This window comes from Symphodus melops (assembly GCF_947650265.1).
Source record: "Symphodus melops genome assembly, chromosome: 8".
NCBI classification, from domain to species: Eukaryota; Metazoa; Chordata; class Actinopteri; order Labriformes; family Labridae; genus Symphodus; species Symphodus melops.
Genome location: NC_136698.1, coordinates 1,258,970 through 1,280,192, shown reverse-complemented (window position 1 = coordinate 1,280,192; position 21,223 = coordinate 1,258,970). Strand labels below are relative to the sequence as shown.

The window sequence follows — 21,223 nt, the reverse complement described above, 5'->3', positions numbered from 1 at the left end:
CTCAGTTCTTTTGTAAACTGTACAAACTAATGCAATCTGAATCAGTTGAGTAACACTTTTTTATTCTGTTGTGATTAATCATGATTAACCATTGACATTAAATAATTAATCAAGACTAAATATTTTTATTGTTTGAGGACAAAAAAATAACTATCCACACTTTTTCTGAAGTGTATTTATTGAACAAGTTGAAATGAACAGTGATTGACGACATACAGGAGGCGTTTTTTTTTTTTTGCTTGATGTCTGGAAAATCCTCCGTGCTACAGCCTGCAGAGTCAAACAGCATAAATGTTTTTAAATTTGAACCCATTCATGTCAATTCTAGTACCTACTGCTTTCCACTGCACGTGTGCACAGATCATGCAGCAGTAATGTCAGGTAGGACAGACGTGAAGAGTTGTGTGTGCAGTGTCACGATTACAACAGGGACTGTAGCTGTAGCTCTGAGAGGTGTCACAGACTTACAGACAGGACGCAGCCCTTTAACAGCGAGGTAATGAAGGTAAACAAGCGACACTTAAAAGAGCAAACAAGCAATGCATGAAAAGACGATGACACGTTTTTCTGTTTTTATCACAGTGGCTTCGATTCGTTTAAATATTCAGATTGTTATTTTCTGATATCAGATGTGACCATGGCTCTTAAAGGTGACTCAGCACTTTTTTATCACACAAAGCTCTTGTCTCTTAGCATCTGCAGCCCCTTTGGATCTACATTTTACAGTAATATAGAAAAGATGTGTAAAAAAACAACAACGTGGTTCATTTATGATTATTGTAGTGATTTCCAGCAGCAGTATTTTAAGCACTGTTCAGCGTGTGTATCGTATCGTCAGAGGGATTCAGTATGTTGGTGGTTATTTGATTAAGGAGTCTTTTACATTCTCAAAAAGAGCAACACGATAAGAACAAAAAATAAATCCCCAACTATGACCCCAAACTTTTAAGTCTGCTTGTTGCAAAAACAGCTGATGCTGCCGACTCTTTACATCTCTGCAGATTTGGGAGTCCAATAAGATGCAACCCTCAGAACTGGAAGCATCCAGTGTTACGAGGAGGGAACTCAAAGTCCCTCGCAGGTACGACGGTGCACCTGCAGGTGATAAAGAGAAGCTGATCCCAGGAAAGGTCCAGTTAGGTTCCAGAGTCTGGAGGTCGCTGCAGCAGCGTCTCATCGATGGTGACCACCACGTCCTGCGCCATGTTGGCGCTCAGGTAGTTAGCGCGGTTCAGGGATATGTAGTTCATTTCCATCAGGCGAGGCTGCTCGCCCAACTCGGTTATCTCATTCATGTTGTTGGTGATGCAGTTTATCTCGGTTTTGTTGCGGCTTGGAACTTGACGGGAGTTTAACATCCAGTCTGAAGAGAGAGAGAGAGAGAGAGAGAGAGAGAGAGAGAGAGAGACAATGAATAAGGAGGTTAGGGTCGGTTAAATGCAGTCACATAGTAGCCAAATATAATATAATGTATAATAAATGAATTTCAGCCCAGCTGTCTCGGGTTTGTTTGGACAGGATGAAACAACTCCGATTACCTTCCCTACCTTTACTATTGATCCAAAAACATGCAGACCCAAGACATTAAAAGCAAAGAACCAAATATTAATAAACTATATCAACAATATAGTTGATGCATAAATTTGACCAGGTAGGAAAAGTAAGTGGCAAGTATCCATAACTGTAAGTCCCAAGTGGGGACTTTCCCTTCATGACATCACAAAGGGCAGTAGCCCCTCCCCCAGGTGGGTGACACTCCCACAGCTAGGTGTTTGTTCTGCCCTCTGAGTCTGCCTTCTCACCGTAAACAATAGGACATGGAGCCAGAAAGCAGCGAGTACACCCGAGCCCTTCCAGAGAGGGGGCGTGGTCAGACACAGCTCATTTACATATTTAAAGCTACAGACACAGAAACAGCCTGTTCTGAGCAGGGCTGAAATAGAGGGGTTTATAGACATGATCAAATACAGGATCAGAGTGGATTTACAACAACACACTTCACACACATGTTTGGAGGAGCTCTGATACATATTTAAACTGTTGAAGAGGAGGAGATCATGTGACTTTAAGCACCATATTGGTGACCCAAAAAATCGAATTGTTTTCATCAAGGCAGCTATGTTTGTGTCTTGCCTACACGTATACAATACATTGCTTCACTAAGAAGGGCCCAGTACAGATCTGCACAAGATCCACATGCATGGAGTGAGTGGGTATAAAGAACATCCACTTGCTTGCATATTCATGTTCAGGGTGCAAAAACAAGCGAGTTGAGTATTTAAAACGAGCCCAGAACAATGCTGCAAACTTCACCTGACAGGTAAAAAGTTATGATGGGTTCAGCCGCTGTAATTCCATTAGAGGCAAAGCACCATAAAATTGTTTGGGGGGGGTGGAGTGTGTGCGGCACAGCAGCCCGCTCATGTGTGGTGAAGCCTTTCTGAACGGGGGCACATCAATCATTGTTCTGTCAGATGAGTAGCTGAGATTATGCACGACAGTCAAGAGTGTGAGGAAGAGACAGGAAGCAGATTATCTGATTTTGGGTGTGTGGGCTCATGCAAAGTGGTGAGTTACAAAAGAAGAGTATAGTCATCAGAATGTGTCAACCTTTTTTTTTAACTATTGTTCCTCGCTTTTATAAAATGGGAAATGAAAACCATAATAAAAATAGCCTCAAACAGTTAACACCAGCTACAGGACACTTCTGAGGATAAGAGACACACTCTTCTTTAATGATGTTGCAGCATGTCAGGAGCATGACGCATATTGCTGTGAATCAGTCTTGACAGTGTCTTTACAACCTTCCTCTGGTGAGAAGGAAAAGCGGCTTGAAAACACCCGTCCTCCACATTTACACCTCTGCTGAATGCCCAGGAGAGCTTGTGTTGATGTGTGTGTGTGAGGTTTCGTGAGGAGGTGAGAGGGTGCACCATCACAAACACACACAAGAGCTCTCACTGCTGACCATTAGAAAGGGGGTCACCATGTCTCTGTGGCTATACTTTTTTTTTTTTTTTACCTGGTTCACTGTTTCCCCTGCCGTCATCTTGAGCAACAATGGGCTTGGCTCCACCTTCATGCAGAGAGAAAGAGATGAGACATGTTAGTGGCTCTGCACGCAGACTCTTTCTGTTACAAATAAAAAATAGACCCAGCAAAAAAGAAGGAACAGAAGTCCTTGAAGCACGAGTGGACAGATGTGATCATCTGATTTGCACAGACACAGAAGTCATCCCTCCGGGCTTAAGCAAGATTCCTGTCAAAAACATTCCCTTAAGCCTCAGGTTATTGAATCTTTTGCCAGGTACTTGCACATGGTGGATTGATACTAGGACGCTACAAAGAGTGAAGCTCTTTAGTGTGATAGTCAAGACCACCAAAATCAAGACATGATGTCCCAACACCAGATTGCTCCGAGACCAAAACAAGACCAAGAAAAATACGTCAGATCAGAGTGCTCCGAAACGGAGATAAGACCATATCAAGAGCGGATCAAGACCAAGACCAAAACAGGGTGAGACCAAGACAATAAACCGGTCTTCATTTAAAATCCTGAGTCCGCCTTTTCTGAGACCAAGTAAAAACACTTTCAATCCCAAACTCTCTCATGCAGGTCTACACTCCCTACCGCCCTCTACGCTCGACCAATTCAAGTTGTCTCCTTCAAAATGGGGTCCTAACTCTCCAACGAGACTCTTCTCTTCTGTCGCCCCCTGGTGGTGGAACGAACTACAACACTCCACTCGACTCTCTTTGCACCTTTAAGAAAAAGCTAAAGACCCAGCTCTTTATTTAACACCTACGACCTTCATGATGATGATGATGATTACAAATCTGAAGATCAGATATCGTCGTTGGGCTCGGCCTCTGGTCACTTCCTGTCAGCAGCTGTGTGTCCAATCAGATTTAAAGCTGTTTGTTTGTTTCTCTTCCTCTCTGATGAACGTTTCTTTGGATAAAAGCCTCTGCTAAGTGAGATGTTGAGACGACACCAAAACCTTCACAAAGTGTCCATTTCAAGAACTACAAAACCAGTGTCATTAAATGAGTTTTGCCAGTTGGAAAATGTGGTGCTGATTGAATTGAAAACGATTAGCTGATCGTTTAAATCTTCTCCTTTGAACCCAGAATCACATTTATTGTGATGCACAAAGAATAAAAAGTGTTTAAACTGTGTTGCAGTTCCTTATTCTGCTTCTCCTTTCAAGATGAGTCCCAGAAGGATCTTGTCTTGTGAGGGGCATATTCTGGCTCTTCACTACTGTCAAAATGTTCTGTGATTTTAGGGCACTAATTGGTTCAGAGTGCATTCAAATTAAATTCTAGTAAAGATTCTTTTTGCATTATGATTTTAAAAATATCCAGGTTAAGGGCTCCGGAGTTAACGAGCTCCTGTCCTAATCTGCCCCCTGATTTAACAGCCGAGTCAAACCTTCTGTTCTGACATAATGAGCCGAACATCGAGTCCAGTCAGCACTCTGAGACGACACGTGTCCTCAGAATAGACTCGTTTTGTTTCGTTCCTTCATTTATTATGTATAACTCTTCAAAAATAGAGAAACGGCTGACGACCTCCTCCTCCTCCTCCTCTCCGTTTCTCGTACGGACATTTGCTGATTGTGTAGTTTGTCAGGACGCCTCCTCCTCACAAGGTCATTGGTTTATATGAAAGCAGAGCTGCTGTTCATTTGGAGAAATCTCTCGGGAACGTCAAGGGAACGGGGAGAAACCATCTCCACGGTGAACTGGTTTCAGTTTTCCCAAATCAGCACTCACATCAATAAATGAAGATGTGTGCAGTCTTTATTATAACTTTAAGGCGCTTATTGTTTTTAAGTCTTTAAGTCGGCTACTTGTAATTAGCCAAATCTTGAGTCACACCAGGTGAGTAATTTATATGTTAGCGGTCTGTTGAGTCGCTAATTAAAGGAAGAATGTGCGACTTTTTGATCCAGTAGTGCAACCAGCGGGCAATCTTGTCCTCAGCTCGAGCTGCGATCACATGTGTGTCCTGCATTGTTCTGTTAGCATGCTAATGTTAGCGCTCTTTAGTTAGCTTGTAGCTTCGTGTAAACTGACACAGGATGAGTGTGATCTAAAAACTCTTCATCCAAATCATCAGTGAGCATGTTCTTCTTCTTCTTGACTCAAACAGCTTTTATACACAAGGGGAGGAGCCATGTAAACACAGCTCTGACAACAACACAGCCAGCAGGACTCCAGCTTCTCCCTCACTGGAGACAGTCAGGACTCACACACACACTTACACAGAAGAGACTAGACTAATGATGGATTTATGTAAGAAATGTCTCAAATGCTTCTTTATAGGTAGAAAAAAGGATGAGTATATATACATCTGTTTTCATTGTGCCTATCAACCAGTTGATGTAAAAATCTATGTGCAGTATTGATTTGTCTGGATCAGGTTTTTATGCATCAATGGAAAAAAAAAAACCTCTGGTAGAAATGTCATGATTCAATTAAATGTGTAAAGCAAGTGTGCAGGCATGTCTTATTATTCTGACCGTTTTAAACAAATATATACACAGGAATATAATACCAGCCTGCCCATCCCAGTAAAAAATAAAAAAGTCTGACCAGTTGAATCATATACAGGGTCCAAATCCATGAATAGGAAAAGTTTTGGTATGTTCTCCTACATGCTCAAATTGAGTGATTAAGAGATTGCCCCCCCCCTCCCCTCCCCCCAACACACACACACACACACACACACACACACCAGATGAAGAGGTCACATACCTACACACTCATTAATCACATCTTTCACCAGGTGTCCGACTATCGCGTATGCCACCGCCACCACCACGAGTGCTGCCATGACCAGGTAGAGAACCGCTTTGGGCAGCGGGATGGAGTCTCGTGCAGGTGTCCGGTAGTCCGTGAACAGCAGGTCACTCTCGGAATAAGAGTATTGAAAGACGTGCTCCATACCCGAGGTGTGGTTGGAGTCGAGAGGCGGGTGGCTCGCGCTCATGGAGCTGTCCGGCTGCAGAGCGGTCACCATGGTGGTCGTCACGTCCTCCGCTTTGTCCATGCTGACGAAGCCCGTTGTTTTATTCATCAAAGGCAAAATCTGTGACAGAAAATAGCTCCAGTCCTTTATGGCGCTCGTGTTGCATAAAAACATAGTTTGCACTATGTAATCACCAAAGCATGAAGGCTGCGCAAAATATCCGAATAGAAGCAGAATCGCAGAGCTCTCCAAACCCTTTAAAAGTGACAGACTGAATTTGTTATAATCCAATCGCTGTCCCAAGATGCGAAGTTCTCAGTCTGACAGAGGATCATCTGTGCATCACAAAAAGCCAGCTTTGATTCACCAGACGCAGAAAACCATCGGCGCTTTTACGCACGAATGAGGATAAACTAGTTGGGGTTTTTTTTTTGCGCAAGCAATGTTTGGTGTAAAGGTCTAAATCCAAAAGTGACAAATCGATGCAGAACATCAGCTCAAAAATGTCATGCTGAGACAGACACGTCAGGAAAAAAGTGTCTGCATCCTCCTCCCGACCTTACGCGTAAATGTTGCATTATGGAGAATCTGCGACTCTACAGGCTCGCGGCTGTCAAATGGACTGATGCATATTATCACTCACAAACAAAAAAAAACCCCAAGTCCCGGACCGGTGAACCAGTGGACCTGCACGGCACACGACGCCCTCTCCTCGCTGATGTCCGGAGGAGAAATGTGCGGGGAGCCTCTTCATCGCTCTCCTCCCTCAGGTGAGTTCAGGTCTGGCGTGGCTGCTGTTTCAGACTGGATGATGTTTGTGCTCAAGAATGAAAGAGCTGTGATTTCAAACGCGCATGAGTGACCAAACCAAACCTCACAGCGGGTGTCCAGACGGCAACTGGGACACCGATGTATGCAGGGTGGAAGGACGTTTGTGTATATCTCCACTTATCATACTTTTACTACAGTGACATGAACGTTTCTCAAATGGGCTATCTGTCTATGCATTATTTCAAAACTTTAAAGGCATACAAATCTGACCCAAAAAACATGTTAAGCATCACAGTTTTAGGCAGAATAAAAGAAAACGTGCCAAATCGAAATGCAAAGAAAAACGACGAGCAGGCTGCTTCAACACATTTACACTCTGACAAGGACAGAGGCGCTGCTCGTCAACAGGCAAAGCAGGGAACTGCTCAGGGATCCAGACCAGTAAGAGGGCCTGAAAGCAGGAAACCTCCTGAAGGGGGCATGATAGTTCTCACTCTCTGCCCTGCTGATCACTGCTTGCTACTCCTGCAAGTTTCTCTGCAGGTTTTTTGTGAACACACTGATCGTGTAGGATTTTGGGGCCTCTTACATTTTTAAGGGGTCCCGTGCCAGTCCTCTGGACACGCCCCTGACTTACATCCATACTGCTGAACATAGTCAGACACAGAGAAGAAGTGATTCGCCTGTATTTCAACAATAACAACTGATCCAAGGATAACACTCAGCACAGAACAAGTAACAACAAACTCACCATTTGGTACTTTATTCTTTTATTTTGTAGCTGCAGTGTTGTAAGTTTAAGAGTTATAAAGACTGAATGTAAATGCTTCTTTTGTCATCTCACAGTAAAAGGAAAGGTTGCTCATTGCCAACAGAGAAAACAAATTCTTATTATTTTTTGTTGTTTGATTTATAAAGCAGACTCTTTGGACAGCTAACCGCTGTAAGAAAACAACCTGAACACAAACCTGTACCTTTGTGAATCTGAAGACTTGTGTTTCTGTCTTCCCTTGGGAAGAGGAACTAGACTCAATTAAGATCACATCAGCCACTCTAAGATCAGCTCGGAGGAAATGTATTAGACTTAGTGACCCTTAAATCAATCATGGCATCCGGTGAGTCACCGCAGACGCCCGCATGGCCTTCAGAACTTCAGCTGTCACAACAGAAGAGGATTTTTTTATTGAGAGGGTTTTCAATTCCGTCCATCAGCGGCCTCGCAGCAGATGTCAGCTTCACTGGTGCAGCTACAAAAAACGGTTCATTAGAGCATTAAATCAAGGGATGGTCATTTTTCTCCAGATTCACTTTTTAATTTTTTCGTTAAAATTGTCTTTAGGTCCTGACAGAAATTAATAACTCGTGCTCTCTGAAAAAGGAACAAAGAAAATCCGTCATCTGTATCAGTTTGTAAGTCAGTAAAAACTTCAACCAATGTCTGCCACGAGGTACCAATCTGATGAACCAATCACAGGCCTCCCTGCTCTCTGATGAACCAATCACAGGCCTCCCTGTCTCCCTGCTCGTTCTCTCCCTCTCGCTCACACTCAAAGCTCATCACCGATCACAGAGTTTATACTGGGAGTTTACTCACCGCTGAATGAGACAACGTCGTTTCTACACGATGAAGAGACGAGGGGGCGTGGCTGCAGAGGGAGAAGGGGGGGGGGGGGGGCGTTGGTGCAGACGGAGCACTGAGGGAATGCCACTTTTAAAAATCATGCTAGTTTGATAAAATGACGAACCCTCTGCCTTTAAACACAAGTCACTAAGATCCCCCCGAGGACAAACACACTGCAGTGGCTCTTTCTGGTTTTCTGACTGGGAGTTAAACAGAAAGAGGAAGAGCACATCAGGACACTCAGGATGTCTGATTACAGACCCCAGATTCAACAGATGTCAAAGGTTTTATAATCATGTATGAAATAAAACAGACGTGTCCTCAGCTCTGCTCGTTCCTCTTTAAAGCTAAAATGTTTTTTCTTCCTTATCGGAGCGTCCACTAACACCAGCTTCCTGTCGGAGGTCTTTGAGTCTACAAATCCTCTGAAAAAGCTTCTGAATTCGTCCCTGAGGCTTCATGTGCGTCGGTCTGCTGTGTGCTAAGCAGAGATAAAAAGCAATCTGCAGGTGTTATACTTACAGGACAGAGTCTTATTATTCATGCAGGAATTATACGAATAAAGCGTTTTGTATCAACAAAGCTGCACACGGGTAATCCATGACAAGGCTTTTGGTGGATCATCCCATTAATGCAAGCCTTCATTGGAACCAGAGCTGGAGTCACAGACCTATGATGTCGTTTATGCAGATCTGGTGTCATAAGGGTGATGTGCAGGATGTGATGTTGGGTGTGTTTTTTATTATTGCATGTGTTGTGTTTGTATTGTTTTCGTGGATTGTTGGGTCTCTGCCTCATGTGAAGAAGTGCAGGTATGTCAGGCTTGTTTTTAGGAGTGAGGACTGGACGGACGGAGAGATTGACGGGTTCTTTTTGAGCACAGTGTCGGATCATCGTGAAGAAGAGGGAGCTGAGCTGGAAGGCAAAGCGTTCAATTTATCAGTCAGTCTACGTTCCAGCTCTCACTGTAGTGACTGAAAGAAAGACAAGCAGCCGGATGAGTTTTCCTCCAGAGCTTTAGAGCGAGGCTGAGGAGAGAGATCAGAGTGCAGCCGCTGCTCCTTCGCTGTCGAGAGGAACCAGTTGAGCTGGTTTCGAGCATCTGATCAGGAGGCCTCCTGCTCGTCTCCCTCTGGAGGTCTTCAGGGCACGTGGACCCAGGGTTAGACCCAAAGCTCCATGGAGAGATTGCATACCCAGTCTGGCCTATAGCAACGTCTCGGACTCCCACAGGAGGAGCTGGAAAACCTGCTGCCACCGTCACCCTACGCTGGATCAGCAGAAAGATAATGGATGTGTTGGACGAAAAAGTTGGTCATATCGTGAGATGGAGCCAGAAAAGCAGTGATGCAACTCCAGAGAAGAATTTCATTTTTATGCACATAGCTTTTTGTATGTAATATGTAAAAGAATAACCAGAGACCAAAGAATGAACACGAGAAGAGTACGAAGCCTCTCAGTTTAGAAAGTGAATCCAATCTGGATTAGTGTAAAGTGATTTATCCATCAACTTTAAAACTATGTAAATAAGAGAAGAAGAATCAGTTTCTTTGTGCCTGACACTTAGCAGGCTCTGTGGGTGAAGAGAGAGGAGGGGAGGAGGGGTGCATGAGGGGAAAGTGGAGCAGAGCGTCCTCTCTGTTCCCGTGTTAATCATCAGGGATTGTAACGGCGGCGAGGACACATGTCTGTGATCGAGCCCCGCTGAGTAACACAGAAGCTGCTCCGGCTTATCTGAGCTGCCTGATGAAAATTACCTCTCGTAGTGGAGTCATATACTTAAATCAGAAAGGAGCCCAGGCCAGACAAATGCAGACTGAATTAAGCTCTCTCTCTCTCTTGTGTCACTCTGCGTCCTCCTCATCCTCACAGGATGGATAAAAACTCATTTTCTCTCCCATCAAGGTCACCCCCCCCCCCCCCCCCCCCACACACACACACACACTTCCTCCTCATGTCACATCCTGATCCTCAGCACCCCTCAGATGAGCCCAGTCTCAGGCAGTGCTTTCTCTCTTTTTTCCCGCACATACTCTCCATGATTCTCGTGCTCGACCCTTCGACCTTTTTCGGTGACATTTTCCATGAAAGGAGCGTCTCAGCTCGCCGGGCTCCTGCTGCTTTATGCATCTTGATGTTTGAAGTTACAGACCTGGATGAAACTGGGAGTAGATCTTCTTTAAACTGCGGCTTTATGGGATTCTTTTGGATTCATTTGCTTGTGGAATATAAAGACCTGCACTCATTAATTTTAATGACCCGTGTTAAAAGAAAGAGAGAGAGAGAGTCGGTGCAGAACGATTACTCTGCAGCTGTCGTATTTCTATGTTCACTTTTGCACCAAAAAGATTTCCCTTAATGTGTTGATGTAACCGCCATCATTGCTTCGTTCTGGTTTCTGTTTTTTTTGTCGTGAGTGATTGAGCACTATCGGCCAATAGCGTGTCAGAAGGCTTTGGTGTACAGTCAGTAAGGAGCGCGAAAACAGGTGGAACAAAATCCTCACGCCGCATATCCAGGATCTCATTGGTGCTTTATTGACAGGTATCTGCATCTTGACGCTGTACCACAAAAAAACAAATTATTTATTTATTTTTGCGAACACACCGTGCTGATTCTGATTCACACAGTGAGAGCAGAGTCACTTCTAAACTTTATTAACTGAAATGTGGTTGGACCTGACAGGTCGCCGTGACGACAGGTGACGGTGTTGGAGCGGTTCATCTGAAACACGTGTAGATCTGACTTTAACTCCCGTCTGTGGACGTTTTTTAAAGGAAACTTTACTTTCAACAACTCCACCCTGAGTCCTGATTAACCTCTCAGCTGACTTTGATCTGACGCCGTGTTCCTTTGCGTTGTTGCCGTGGTTTTTGTTTGTTTGTGATGTTCTCAAAACAAACGTCTCCTCAGGTAGACATTAAAAAGCAACTTACGAACTAACACCTGAAGGCTGAAAGATGTGGTGAAGCATCAGTCCCAGAGACTGCATGTGTGTGGATGCAGGAGAATAACAAACACTGAACAGTTTTATTTGAGCCGCCTCGTGTGAGGATACGTTCATCATCCTGTCAGAGACGGTTCCACCTCCACCCGTTCCTCCTCTCCAGATATTCTGCAGGTTAATAGGACTCCTGGAATATTGATTTCCCACAAATGAAATGAAATTGGTTTGATGCATTTTGAGGCCCCGCTGTCAAATCCACGCAGCATCCTCTTCAAACTGGAGGTCAAAGGGGCATTCGTGCGTCGCCTCGTGTTTCGCGACGGCCGCGCCACAATTTGACCTGCGAGACGCTCAAACACACGGGAAAGATTCTGTCAAATAAAACACCCAGGACGACGTTTGAATATTAATGTGCAGAGTTTTTCTGTTCGACGAAACCTTTCCTCTGAGTCACTTTGGTGTAATCAGCAGGGTCCAGAGGGTTGAAATCTGATTGGCCACCCCAGATGCCCGACACTGCGATTAGCCATTTGTAATCAGGAATATTAATTTACAAACTCACTGTTGTTTTAAATATAGAAAAACAGGATGGTGAGGGTTATTTTAGGAAGTGAATGGAAACAGTTTAGAGGATTATGTTTCGCTCCCTTTTCAAAGTCATTCCAGGTATTTCCATTTTTTTCTAAGCGGCTCTCCTCTCTCCGTCCTGCTGAAGGCGGATGCTTCCTCTGTCAGCCTCTTTTTAATGTTGGGAGCCGGGCTGACGCTCGGCAAAGATCACCTCCCTGTTCACCTTTGAACGTCTGTATCTCTGCAAACACCTTCGACCTCCCGCCAGCTGCTGAGGCATCAGAGGAGAGGAGGCGGCGGGTTTTTCAAGTCACGATGGTTAGGTGCATTATCGGATGGTTTGAACTTCAGTGAAGCTGCGGCAGGATGTTAATCAAGTAATAAATCAGAGGCAGGATGTTAATCAAGTAAAGATCGTCAGCCTGATAGTGGAAGGAGGTTTATGGGGATTCACCCTTTCCCCCGGAAAAAAAACAGAACTTCCCAGAGGGTTTTTTTTTCAGGACGGCAGAGCTAATTAGTTTCAGCAACGAGCGGTGAAGAGAATCTGTCAGAGCGCGAGATAACGTTGGGATGTGTCCGTCCCCCAGCTGAACCAGAGGCACAGCACATCTGGCACAGGGAGTCCCGCTCAGCTCGCCTGATGATCCAGCCCCTCCCTGTTTAATAACCGATCTGTGTTTTCCTCTGCTGCACGAGTGATCAAAATATCACGAAGCTCAGGAACAGACGTCACGGCAGCTTGAAAATGAATCTACCTTAAATCAGAGTGTTTTAATCCCAGGAGGAATTCAGTAAAAAGCCTGATGAGGCGCGAATGAGACCGTTCTTCAATCCTCCTCCAGTCAAACCTTCAGCCTGCTGAAAAATACGTCTCCAGTCTGAGTCCTGTACTCGAGTATGAGATCAAACAGACGCCACACCCAAAAACACATTGGTTTAGATCAGATGTCCAAACTGCGGCCCCGGGGCCATTTGAGGCCCTTGAGGGGATTTCTTTGCGGCCCTCGATTTCATTCAAAGAATCAGAAGATTTCAGCCCGAGGATTTATTCAGATTGGTATATTTTGTAAGGTTTTTTTTTTACGCTAACAAGGGCTGGAAAATGTTCCTTGAATAGAAAATGTTCAGTACTTTTTTTTTTTTTAACAGCTTTGATTATTTTCCAAAATATTACTTTTACTTTAAAAATAAAATTAACAACGTTAAAGGCTTGATTCTGAGAGAGAAAAAGAAAGTTTTAATGCCCCTTTCTTCTGTCTGATCTACAAAACTTTCCTGTTTTTAAAAAAAAAATAGAACACAATCGTTTCATACTAAAATTATTTGTGTAATTATGTTATTTTTGAAGAGGGCCAAATACAAAAAGTTACATTATTTAAAATATATTAGAAAAAAAACAACAACAAAAAACCTGTGGCCCTGGAAAAAAAAGTTTGGATTATTGGAACGTGCATGGCAGAGATCGAAATGGTGAGCGAGGTTGGAGGGATGAAGCTAAAGGTCAAGGGATGAAAGAAGTTGAAGGTCAGGGTCGAAGGACGATGGTCGGGGTTAAGAGATGTGGGATCAGGGTAAACCTCGAGGTATGAAGGTAAGAGTCGAGAGGTGGATGGACTGGTGTCAGTCGATGAAGGTACACGACGTGAGGAAACAGAGGACAGCCGTGGTTCCTGCATTTAGACAAAGACAGACGTAACGGAGAGGTTTGGGAGGGAGGGATGTGAAAGGTGAAGGCGTGCATATGAAACAGAAACGGGTCCTGCTTGAGGCGTGGTATTTTCTTACACAGGCAGTAAGAAGTCGCTTCAACGGGAGGAAGCGTTCTGCTCACGAGTTCACGGAGAGTTAAGCTGCTGAGGTTTTTTCTCGGTGATTGCGACCTTTCTGTTCGTCTCAGCTGACGGTAATGTCACTGGGATCGATACGACGTTAATGCATTCCCCTCGCACTCTCTCCGCCAGTCCAAGTCAGGACTCCAAGGGTACGCCGCTCGGCCCGTTCAGCAGAGTCACTCCGGGTATCCAGTCACTAAAACAGTCAAGTCGAAGGGGGTTTCCCCTCATCAGTGTTTGATGAGCTGCACATTCACTGAACAGGTGAGACACTTTGATGAGTTGTTTTTGTGAAACGTTGCATCATCCTTTATGGCTTCACGCACTTTCGCCCGGGAGGAGATTTATTTAGCGATCTTCTCTCCCCTCACGCCGTCCTCCCCTCTCTGATGTGATAATGGAAAACCTTTTGGCAAATGGGATTGTTTTTGAGAAGCCTTCCCAGCCTGTCGTGCGTCTGATGAAACACATTTGTTTCTGGAGCTTTCCCTCCTCAGACGTCCTCCAGGGGGGAGAAAATGGTCTTTTTCACAGCTTTTTTTCCCCCCCTCGACGTGTCAGAGAGACACAAATCTGCTCTCGGAGAATTTAATTATCACAAATGTCGAGCAGGACGAGTCGGGGCTTGCACAGGCGGCACAGGGCGACCCCGTTCTGTTACAGAGGGAGATTCTCTCGGTATCGACACAAAGACATCAATCATACTGAACCATCAAATCTACAACAGGTCTGACAGGTGGAGCCAGGTCCAACCAGGATCATCACCGTCTTGGACCCATGCGATTAATAAAACCTGATTTCCCAAAGCTCCTCTCGACAGTCTGACTTCTTTTAACAGGAGACGCCCCCTGCTGGATACGTAAAGTAATACAAGTTTAAAAGAGTAAAATGCAACATTTTGAAAATGAAGGCAACAAAAACCGAATGTAGCCCGTGTAAATAAACAGTGGAGAAAAAAACAAACAAAAGGAACTGTTTCAGGAGAACGATGGAGGAGTGCAACTGGAGTAGAACCAACATTTTCCAAACTGAAGACAAGATGAATTCCGCCTAAAAAGACGGAACAGAAAACTGAATGAGCTTTGGAGAGAGAGTCTTGTGTTCTGACGTTTATCAGAAGTTGCTGGTTAAACTGGAGGAGGAGGGGGAGCGGTGGGACGAAGAAGAGAGTCTGATTGGGTCTCAAAATCTGCACTGAAAGTTGCAGTTCTTTCCTCGCTGCGTCCGATGGCGTGCACCTGAACCCACGGGGTCAGAGCGCCGCCGTGAGCAGCCGGACAAGATCGCAGGACGACTTCAAGATCATGCAGGAAAAAAGGAGACGACGTGCAAACACAGCAGGTCACTTTGTCTTTCTTGGTCGCCAAGCGGTTAATAATCGTGCCACATGTACGAAGGATGCAGAAGTTGCTGGTTTGAATCTGACCCGTGGCTCCCTTTCTGCATGTCATTACCCACTCTCTCTCTCTCTCTCTCTTTCTCTCTCTCTTGCTGTTTGTGTCTCTGTTTTGCAGCAGTTTAATCTAAAAGTTCTTACCTTCACGTGGCTCCTCGTCCGGTTTCGTTCCCTGCAGCTCGACACTGAGCTCCTCTGAGACAACGATTTGTCCCCTGCCATTTATCGTCTCATTTCTGCCGGCTGATGCAGGATAACGACGGAAGGGGGAACCGAAACGGAGCGCGCGCCGACCGAGCAGGATGTCAGGACTCAGTAATGTGGATTTACTCACGGCCATCACGCCGGTTTATTTCATTACAGCGACGCTGATGGAATACGGCCTGCGGTCGGCATGGAAATGTCACTGAACCTCACAAGCAGGCAAACAAATAAAACCTGCATGCTCCCGCCTGTGATGGAGACGGGGCCATAAATGGACGCCGTATCTACCCAACAACAATTATGATCCTGAGAGGAAGTGTTCAGACGTCATGTTGTGCAGTGTGCGTCTGAATGTGTGTTTATATCCTGACAAACAAGAGCGAGTCTGTATGCAACATCCAGCTCTGCTGCTATCTGCTCGCCTCATCTTTTGTTTTAGAGGCGGAGTCTCCTTTGAGAACGATGGAGGGCATGGAGAGTGATGGAGTCAGCCATCAGGTTTTGGCAGAGTGGAGAGCGCTATCTCACTTTGACAAGACCTTAAACGTCTGCTCGTTTCGATCCCTGCAGAGAACAACCGCTGCAAACAGCACCGTCACAGATCACAATCTGACGCCATTCAAAATGAGGCAACGCCAGTAAAATGGTGCAGTGACGTCTTGATTAAGAATAGAAAATGTAGTCCTAAAACTTGTGAGACTACATTTAAAGACACGCGAGATGAGAGCGTAAGAAAGTTTGGAACTTTAACCGCCAACGACGTTCGATCTTCGACGACGTCTAAAAGAAAAGTGAACGCTTGAAGCCATTTAGTGAACTCAAAGAGAATCAGCCGACGCCGCCATCAGCTCTCGTTCTCTCACCTGCAGCACAGTCATAAAAGTCACCTGCATTGACGTGTATATCATGAAGCGTCAGGGTGCAGAACGGATTAAAGAAAAAAAAACGCCGGTGACAATCAGAGCATCAACTCCAGGAAATTGCTTTTGGAAGCAGCCGTTAAAGAAGACGTTAATGTACAAACATTCTCCTACGCACGAGGTAGCTGATAAAAATGACCCACAGAGCAACGTAATTATCCTTTTTTACGACGCAATTACACCTTATGTGCAGTATTCATCTCCCTCCACTGGCGCCCAGTCACCGCTCCTATTAAATTTAAAACTCGGCCGCTCTGCTTGCAAAACTTTGTGGCTCCTTCGAGTCCGAAACAGACGTGACACTCTGGGATTTCTTTGTTGTCTGCTGATGAGCTGAATTGTAAAGCTGTAGTCGTCAGTGACAGCACAAACATGTGAGTTGACTGCAGCGAGAAGTGTAAAGACTCTGCACACGATGCAGCCCCCTTATTGATAATCCAGATCACAGAGAGAGTTATTAATCCATTTTTTAAACTCACCGGTCCAATTAATAAAAACATGACACGGGGCTCTCTGAAGTGACGAGCGGGCTGACACTCGCTGCACCTCAGGAACGCGTGTGTGGGATGGATGAGGACGCAGCATCTGGCCCTTTCACGCCTCATTGAGTTGATGGAATACTAATAAAAGCCAAATGACAACAGCATATTAAGTGTGCAATTAATATTCTAAAATATTCCTGCGCTGCATGTGGCGGAGACCTGTTCCCGGCGCCCTCGCTGGCAAAGTGACGGCGCTGTCTCTCCCGTGCAGATGAGGTGTCCTTATTAACCTTCTTTTTTTTTCCTGAGCCTCGGAGAGAGAGCGGCCGCCTCAGCTGGACGCTCAGAGCACACACACACACACACACACACACACACACACACAAGGCCGCTGTTTGTTGTCCTGTCCGCTGACAGCAGAGAAATAATCTCTTCCGGAGCCGAACGGCCCCACGGAGCTTAATGATTGGTCCGGAGATAAATCAAAGTCCAGAGTTTAAAAAAAAAACATTTCCTATTTCACCACTTTTTCTTCTTCTTCTTCTTCTTCTTCTTCTTCTTCTTGTTTCGCCTCAACAAGAAGAAATGTTCCTTTAGATCATCGTCACTCAGTGTTTTGATGCACTGCTCATGTTCACTAAATGCTCGACTCAGGACGAATTGAAAGTCTGACACGAGGTACGAGACGAAGTGGCTCACAGGCAGGTAAACACTGAGGGTTTGTCCCTCCTCTCCACATTCACTCTCCTTTTTCCCTTTAACCCTGGAAGCAGTGAGGTGGCGGCCATGATAAGAGCCATTTGAATTCTCTCACAGTGAAGGAAAGGTGGCTCAATGCTTCCTTTGTAACCTCCTTTAGGAAACACTGGAGCATCCTTCATTGCCCCACAATTCATTGCAGAGGAGAAATGTGGAGACAATCTGCATATTGATTTCATATTACATCGTTACATCAGCGACGTTTCCACCAATCATTGCTCTTCTGCTAATGCGAGCTGCGAGCTGTCCTTGTCCATCTTGCAGCTGCTGCTCGCTCTCTTTGCTTTGTGGTTAAAGTCATCTCAGCGCTTCCCGCAAATACTCAAATTCATTGCTGACATCATCAAGAAGTCGTCATCAACGCCGCTGCTGGTTCCTTTCATGAAGTCTTTAATTACCTTGTTGAACTTGTTTGAAGGCGTGTCATATGTTTGTCCTCGCTAATAAGTGGCGGCTAACAGCTTTTCCGAAAAGAGTCTGTCAGGGGAGCGTGAGAAATCGTGACCAGATCTGAAGAATTACGAGGAAAATCCCGACATGGATGGAGAAAGAAACATCGCTGGATTTTTTTTTTTTTTAATCTTTGAGCTTTATTTTGGATTTCTTTATTTTATTTTGAAACTACACAGTTTGTTTTTCTCCGTGTATTTTCCTGGGAGCTCCGAGCTCTCATGTCCCGTAAAGGTTCCTCTGGACCGTTGGTGAGTAATTCACATTTTGTGCTGAGAGTTTTTAAAAAGGCAGAGCTGCAAAAAAACAAACAAACAAACAAACAAACAAGAGCTCAAAATGAACGCTGAGTAGAACTTCTTTATTGTTATTAATATTTCAATCCAACAGAACATCAGTAAATCTCGAAGCGCTGACGTTCTCGAGGAGCCGTTAAGCGTTTTCACTCCCGGGTAGAAAGCTCCGTCACGCACAGGAACGCTTTCTTCACGTCGCACTTGTCGTCCTCGACGTGTTGCTTCTCTGTAAGACACACACATTGATTTTAAAGTCAACACGTGTGGACTTACAGCTAGCTAAATGTGACAGTGGACTCGTACCTGTGGCTCCGAGCCCCATGCAGTTCTTAGCTTCATCCATGCTCGGTGCTTCGGGGCCCCAGCCGCTGAACGTGAATTTTTTACCGCTGCTCCATTTCCATTTCCCCTCCTGAAAGAAAACAGCCTCGCGTCAATAAATGGAAAGGATGTGAAACATGACAGGAAATACAGCTTTGTGTAAGTTCGAGTGGGATGACTCGATGACTTGCTCATGGACCCTCAGGGCAGCGGTGTGTCCAGACTCCTCAGACTGAGGCGGCCGCTCTGACTTGTGCAGGGGTGGCCTGAAGTTTGTTGCACACACGGATAAAGATCGTGTATTTCGCCCTTCTGTCTTCGACATCGAAGATAATGGCAACTTATAAATCTTCTTAAAGACTCGACACAGCAAAACAAACAAACAAACAAACAAACAAACATCTGCACGCTCGACGTGAATGCTGGATTAAAACTCGAGTGCCCCCTCTGAATATCCAATAATAGTCGAGGATTCTTAGGTGGTGTCTGAGGTAGCCAATGAGATTTTAAAGGGGTGGCCCATGCCACCATTAGCCTGGTTTTGTAATCCTGTTGTCTTTGTCCTCATGCCTAAGTCATGCCCGTCAACGTCTGCGCTTTCATCCCGTGTTTCCACTAAGTTTGCAGGAACGTCGTCCCTCTACAGCAGGGGTGTCCAAAGTGCGGCCCGGGGGGCCATTTGTGGCCCTTGAGTGGATTTTTTGTGGCCCTTGACTTCAAATCGAAGAATCAGAAGATTTTGGCCCCAGGCCTCATCAGATGGCATATTTCGTTCTTTTTCTTTCTTTTTCATGTTAGCGAGGGAGACCTATAAAAGCCTGACTATTCTTTCCAAAACATTAGAACACAACAGTTTCCCACTGCAGTTAGTTATTGTGTATTTACATTATTTTTTGAAGAGGTCAAAATACAAAAAGTTCCTTCCAATATTTAAAAAAAAAAAACCCTGTGGCCCGTGAGCGATTCTAACGCGACAATTTTGGCCCGCAAGAAAAAAAGTTTGGACACCGCTGCTCTACAGCCTCGAGCTTTCACTGTTCTTTTCTCTCAGTGTTCAAACATGCATCACTCACCTTCACCGCATCGTAGCCTCCGAGCCACGCCGGTATTTCTTTACCTGCTGCCGTAACCACAATTTGTCTGAATTTTTCCACATTATCCGGTTCAAGGATGGCGGCCAGGTTTCCTCCTTCAGATATGCAATGAGCCTAATGCGGGCGGAGGAAGTCGGAGGATATTAAAAAAATCAGAGCATGATGGGAGGATCCTGACGACAGATCTGGGTTTCTTGTCGTACCTCGGCATCGCACCAGTCCTTCAGCTTGTTGTTGAACATGTAACACTGACCCGCCATCTCAGTCCATCCTTCAGGGCAGACCTGACAGCAGCCGCCTACAAAAACACTTCAGTTATAAATACATGATGGATGCAGCATCTCCACATCTGTTCAGATTCATCTCACACCTGAGTCACAAGACGACATGTGCCGAGTCTGCTGATGATCTACTTTGATATTAATGAAGCAACAGTCGAGTGTCTGGGTGACTGATGACTCGCACCAGGTCGGGGAGTCGAACCAACAACCAGTGCATCAAGGACTCGAAACATCCTTTTTGTTTTTTGTTGTTTTTTTAGAGGCTCCCTCCCTTTGCATCAACACTTAGAAGAAGAATTAGGTACCAACCTTTTTGGGAACATTTTGCCTGTGGAAAAAAAAAAGACTTCTTCAGCCACTTCATGAGAGACATCGACATTCATCATGGCTGCCCTTCAACACATGCTGAAGCAACAACCCAGCGAAATGTGATTTTTGACTGATTCATTTGGCCAACTTTTTTTCCTCCCTGAAGGAAACTCTGGAGGCGTGCTTCTCACACACACACACACACACACACACACACACACACACACACACAGAGAGAGACCTGGCTTACACTCATGCATGAACAGGAGCTGTGGAAGTACACGAGTGGAAAGATGTCAGAGTGGGGCTGCTACTCTGAGCTGTTTGGGTTCGATGCCTTGCTCAAGTCACCTCGGCAGTATACCTCCAGCAACCAGACCAACTCCTATACTTCGTTTTTGTCCACACTTTTACTTTTACTGTACAGTTCCCAACCCAAGTCCCTTCAGTCTGAGCGACTGACACGCCCTGCAGGCGTCCGGTGATAACTTACATCTGCTCCCATCAGCAGTCCACAGCTCAGGCCAATGAGCACGACGAGTGGGAGATTCAGCGCCATCTGTGTGTGAACGAGAGACACAACACACACGTCATTAACAATCAACCACACAAATCATTCAACGACCTGCGGTTCAGTCTTTATCGAACCTGGTAAATGTTGGAGAGAAGTGAGGTGTAAGGTTAAAGAAAATACAACGTCAACGTTTTTTTCATCCTTTAAAAGTTTGATCAGAGAGAGAGAGAGGGTGAACACATTCAACCTGTCGAATCTACACTTCTTCAAACGGTGAATAAATAAGAAGGCGAGACTCTACCTTGTCGCGATGATCCGATGAGACTCAACTGGTTTTCTCTCTCCGAGGGACGCCGCTCTTTATATACCTTTCGGCAGATCGCTGAATTGAGAGTTTTGCATTATATAAAGTGATCCAGGGAAAATATTGATTCTGCAATCATCTGTCATCTTTTGGCCACAGCCTTGGGTAAAGG

At 45.1% G+C, this 21,223-nt stretch overlaps 2 protein-coding genes across 2 annotated transcripts; both read right to left on the bottom strand.

Annotated features, from left to right (window-relative positions):
- Nucleotides 1-1,136: 1,136 nt before the first annotated feature.
- Nucleotides 1,137-6,065, bottom strand: LOC306828545 (uncharacterized protein; the record flags this gene model as incomplete). The annotated part of the gene is made up of 3 exons (XM_079351065.1): nucleotides 5,764-6,065; nucleotides 3,023-3,076; nucleotides 1,137-1,363 (listed from the first exon to the last, which is right to left on the bottom strand). The coding sequence occupies exons 1-3, from the start codon at nucleotides 6,056-6,058 to the stop codon at nucleotides 1,137-1,139; spliced, it is 576 nt and encodes a 191-aa protein (XP_079207191.1). The 5' UTR covers nucleotides 6,059-6,065.
- Nucleotides 6,066-18,314: 12,249 nt separating this feature from the next.
- Nucleotides 18,315-19,937, bottom strand: LOC306828127 (galactose-specific lectin nattectin-like). The gene is made up of 4 exons (XM_079350378.1): nucleotides 19,847-19,937; nucleotides 19,623-19,757; nucleotides 18,532-18,640; nucleotides 18,315-18,454 (listed from the first exon to the last, which is right to left on the bottom strand). Exons 1-4 carry the CDS (start codon nucleotides 19,901-19,903, stop codon nucleotides 18,375-18,377), a joined length of 381 nt encoding a protein of 126 aa, XP_079206504.1. The 5' UTR covers nucleotides 19,904-19,937; the 3' UTR covers nucleotides 18,315-18,374.
- Between the last annotated feature and the right edge of the window lie 1,286 nt (nucleotides 19,938-21,223).

Bases quoted from the DNA above. Each gene is read 5' to 3' on its own strand.
- LOC306828127 (XM_079350378.1), bottom strand. From the start codon at position 19,903: ATGGCGGGTCAGTGTTACATGTTCAACAACAAGCTGAAGGACTGGTGC. The intron at 19,758-19,846 runs GTACGACAAGAA...CGCCCGCATTAG, and splicing joins AGGACTGGTGCGATGCCGAG to GCTCATTGCATATCTGAAGG. The intron at 18,455-18,531 runs GTACGAGTCCAC...TGTGTCTTACAG, and splicing joins CATGGGGCTCGGAGCCACAG to AGAAGCAACACGTCGAGGAC.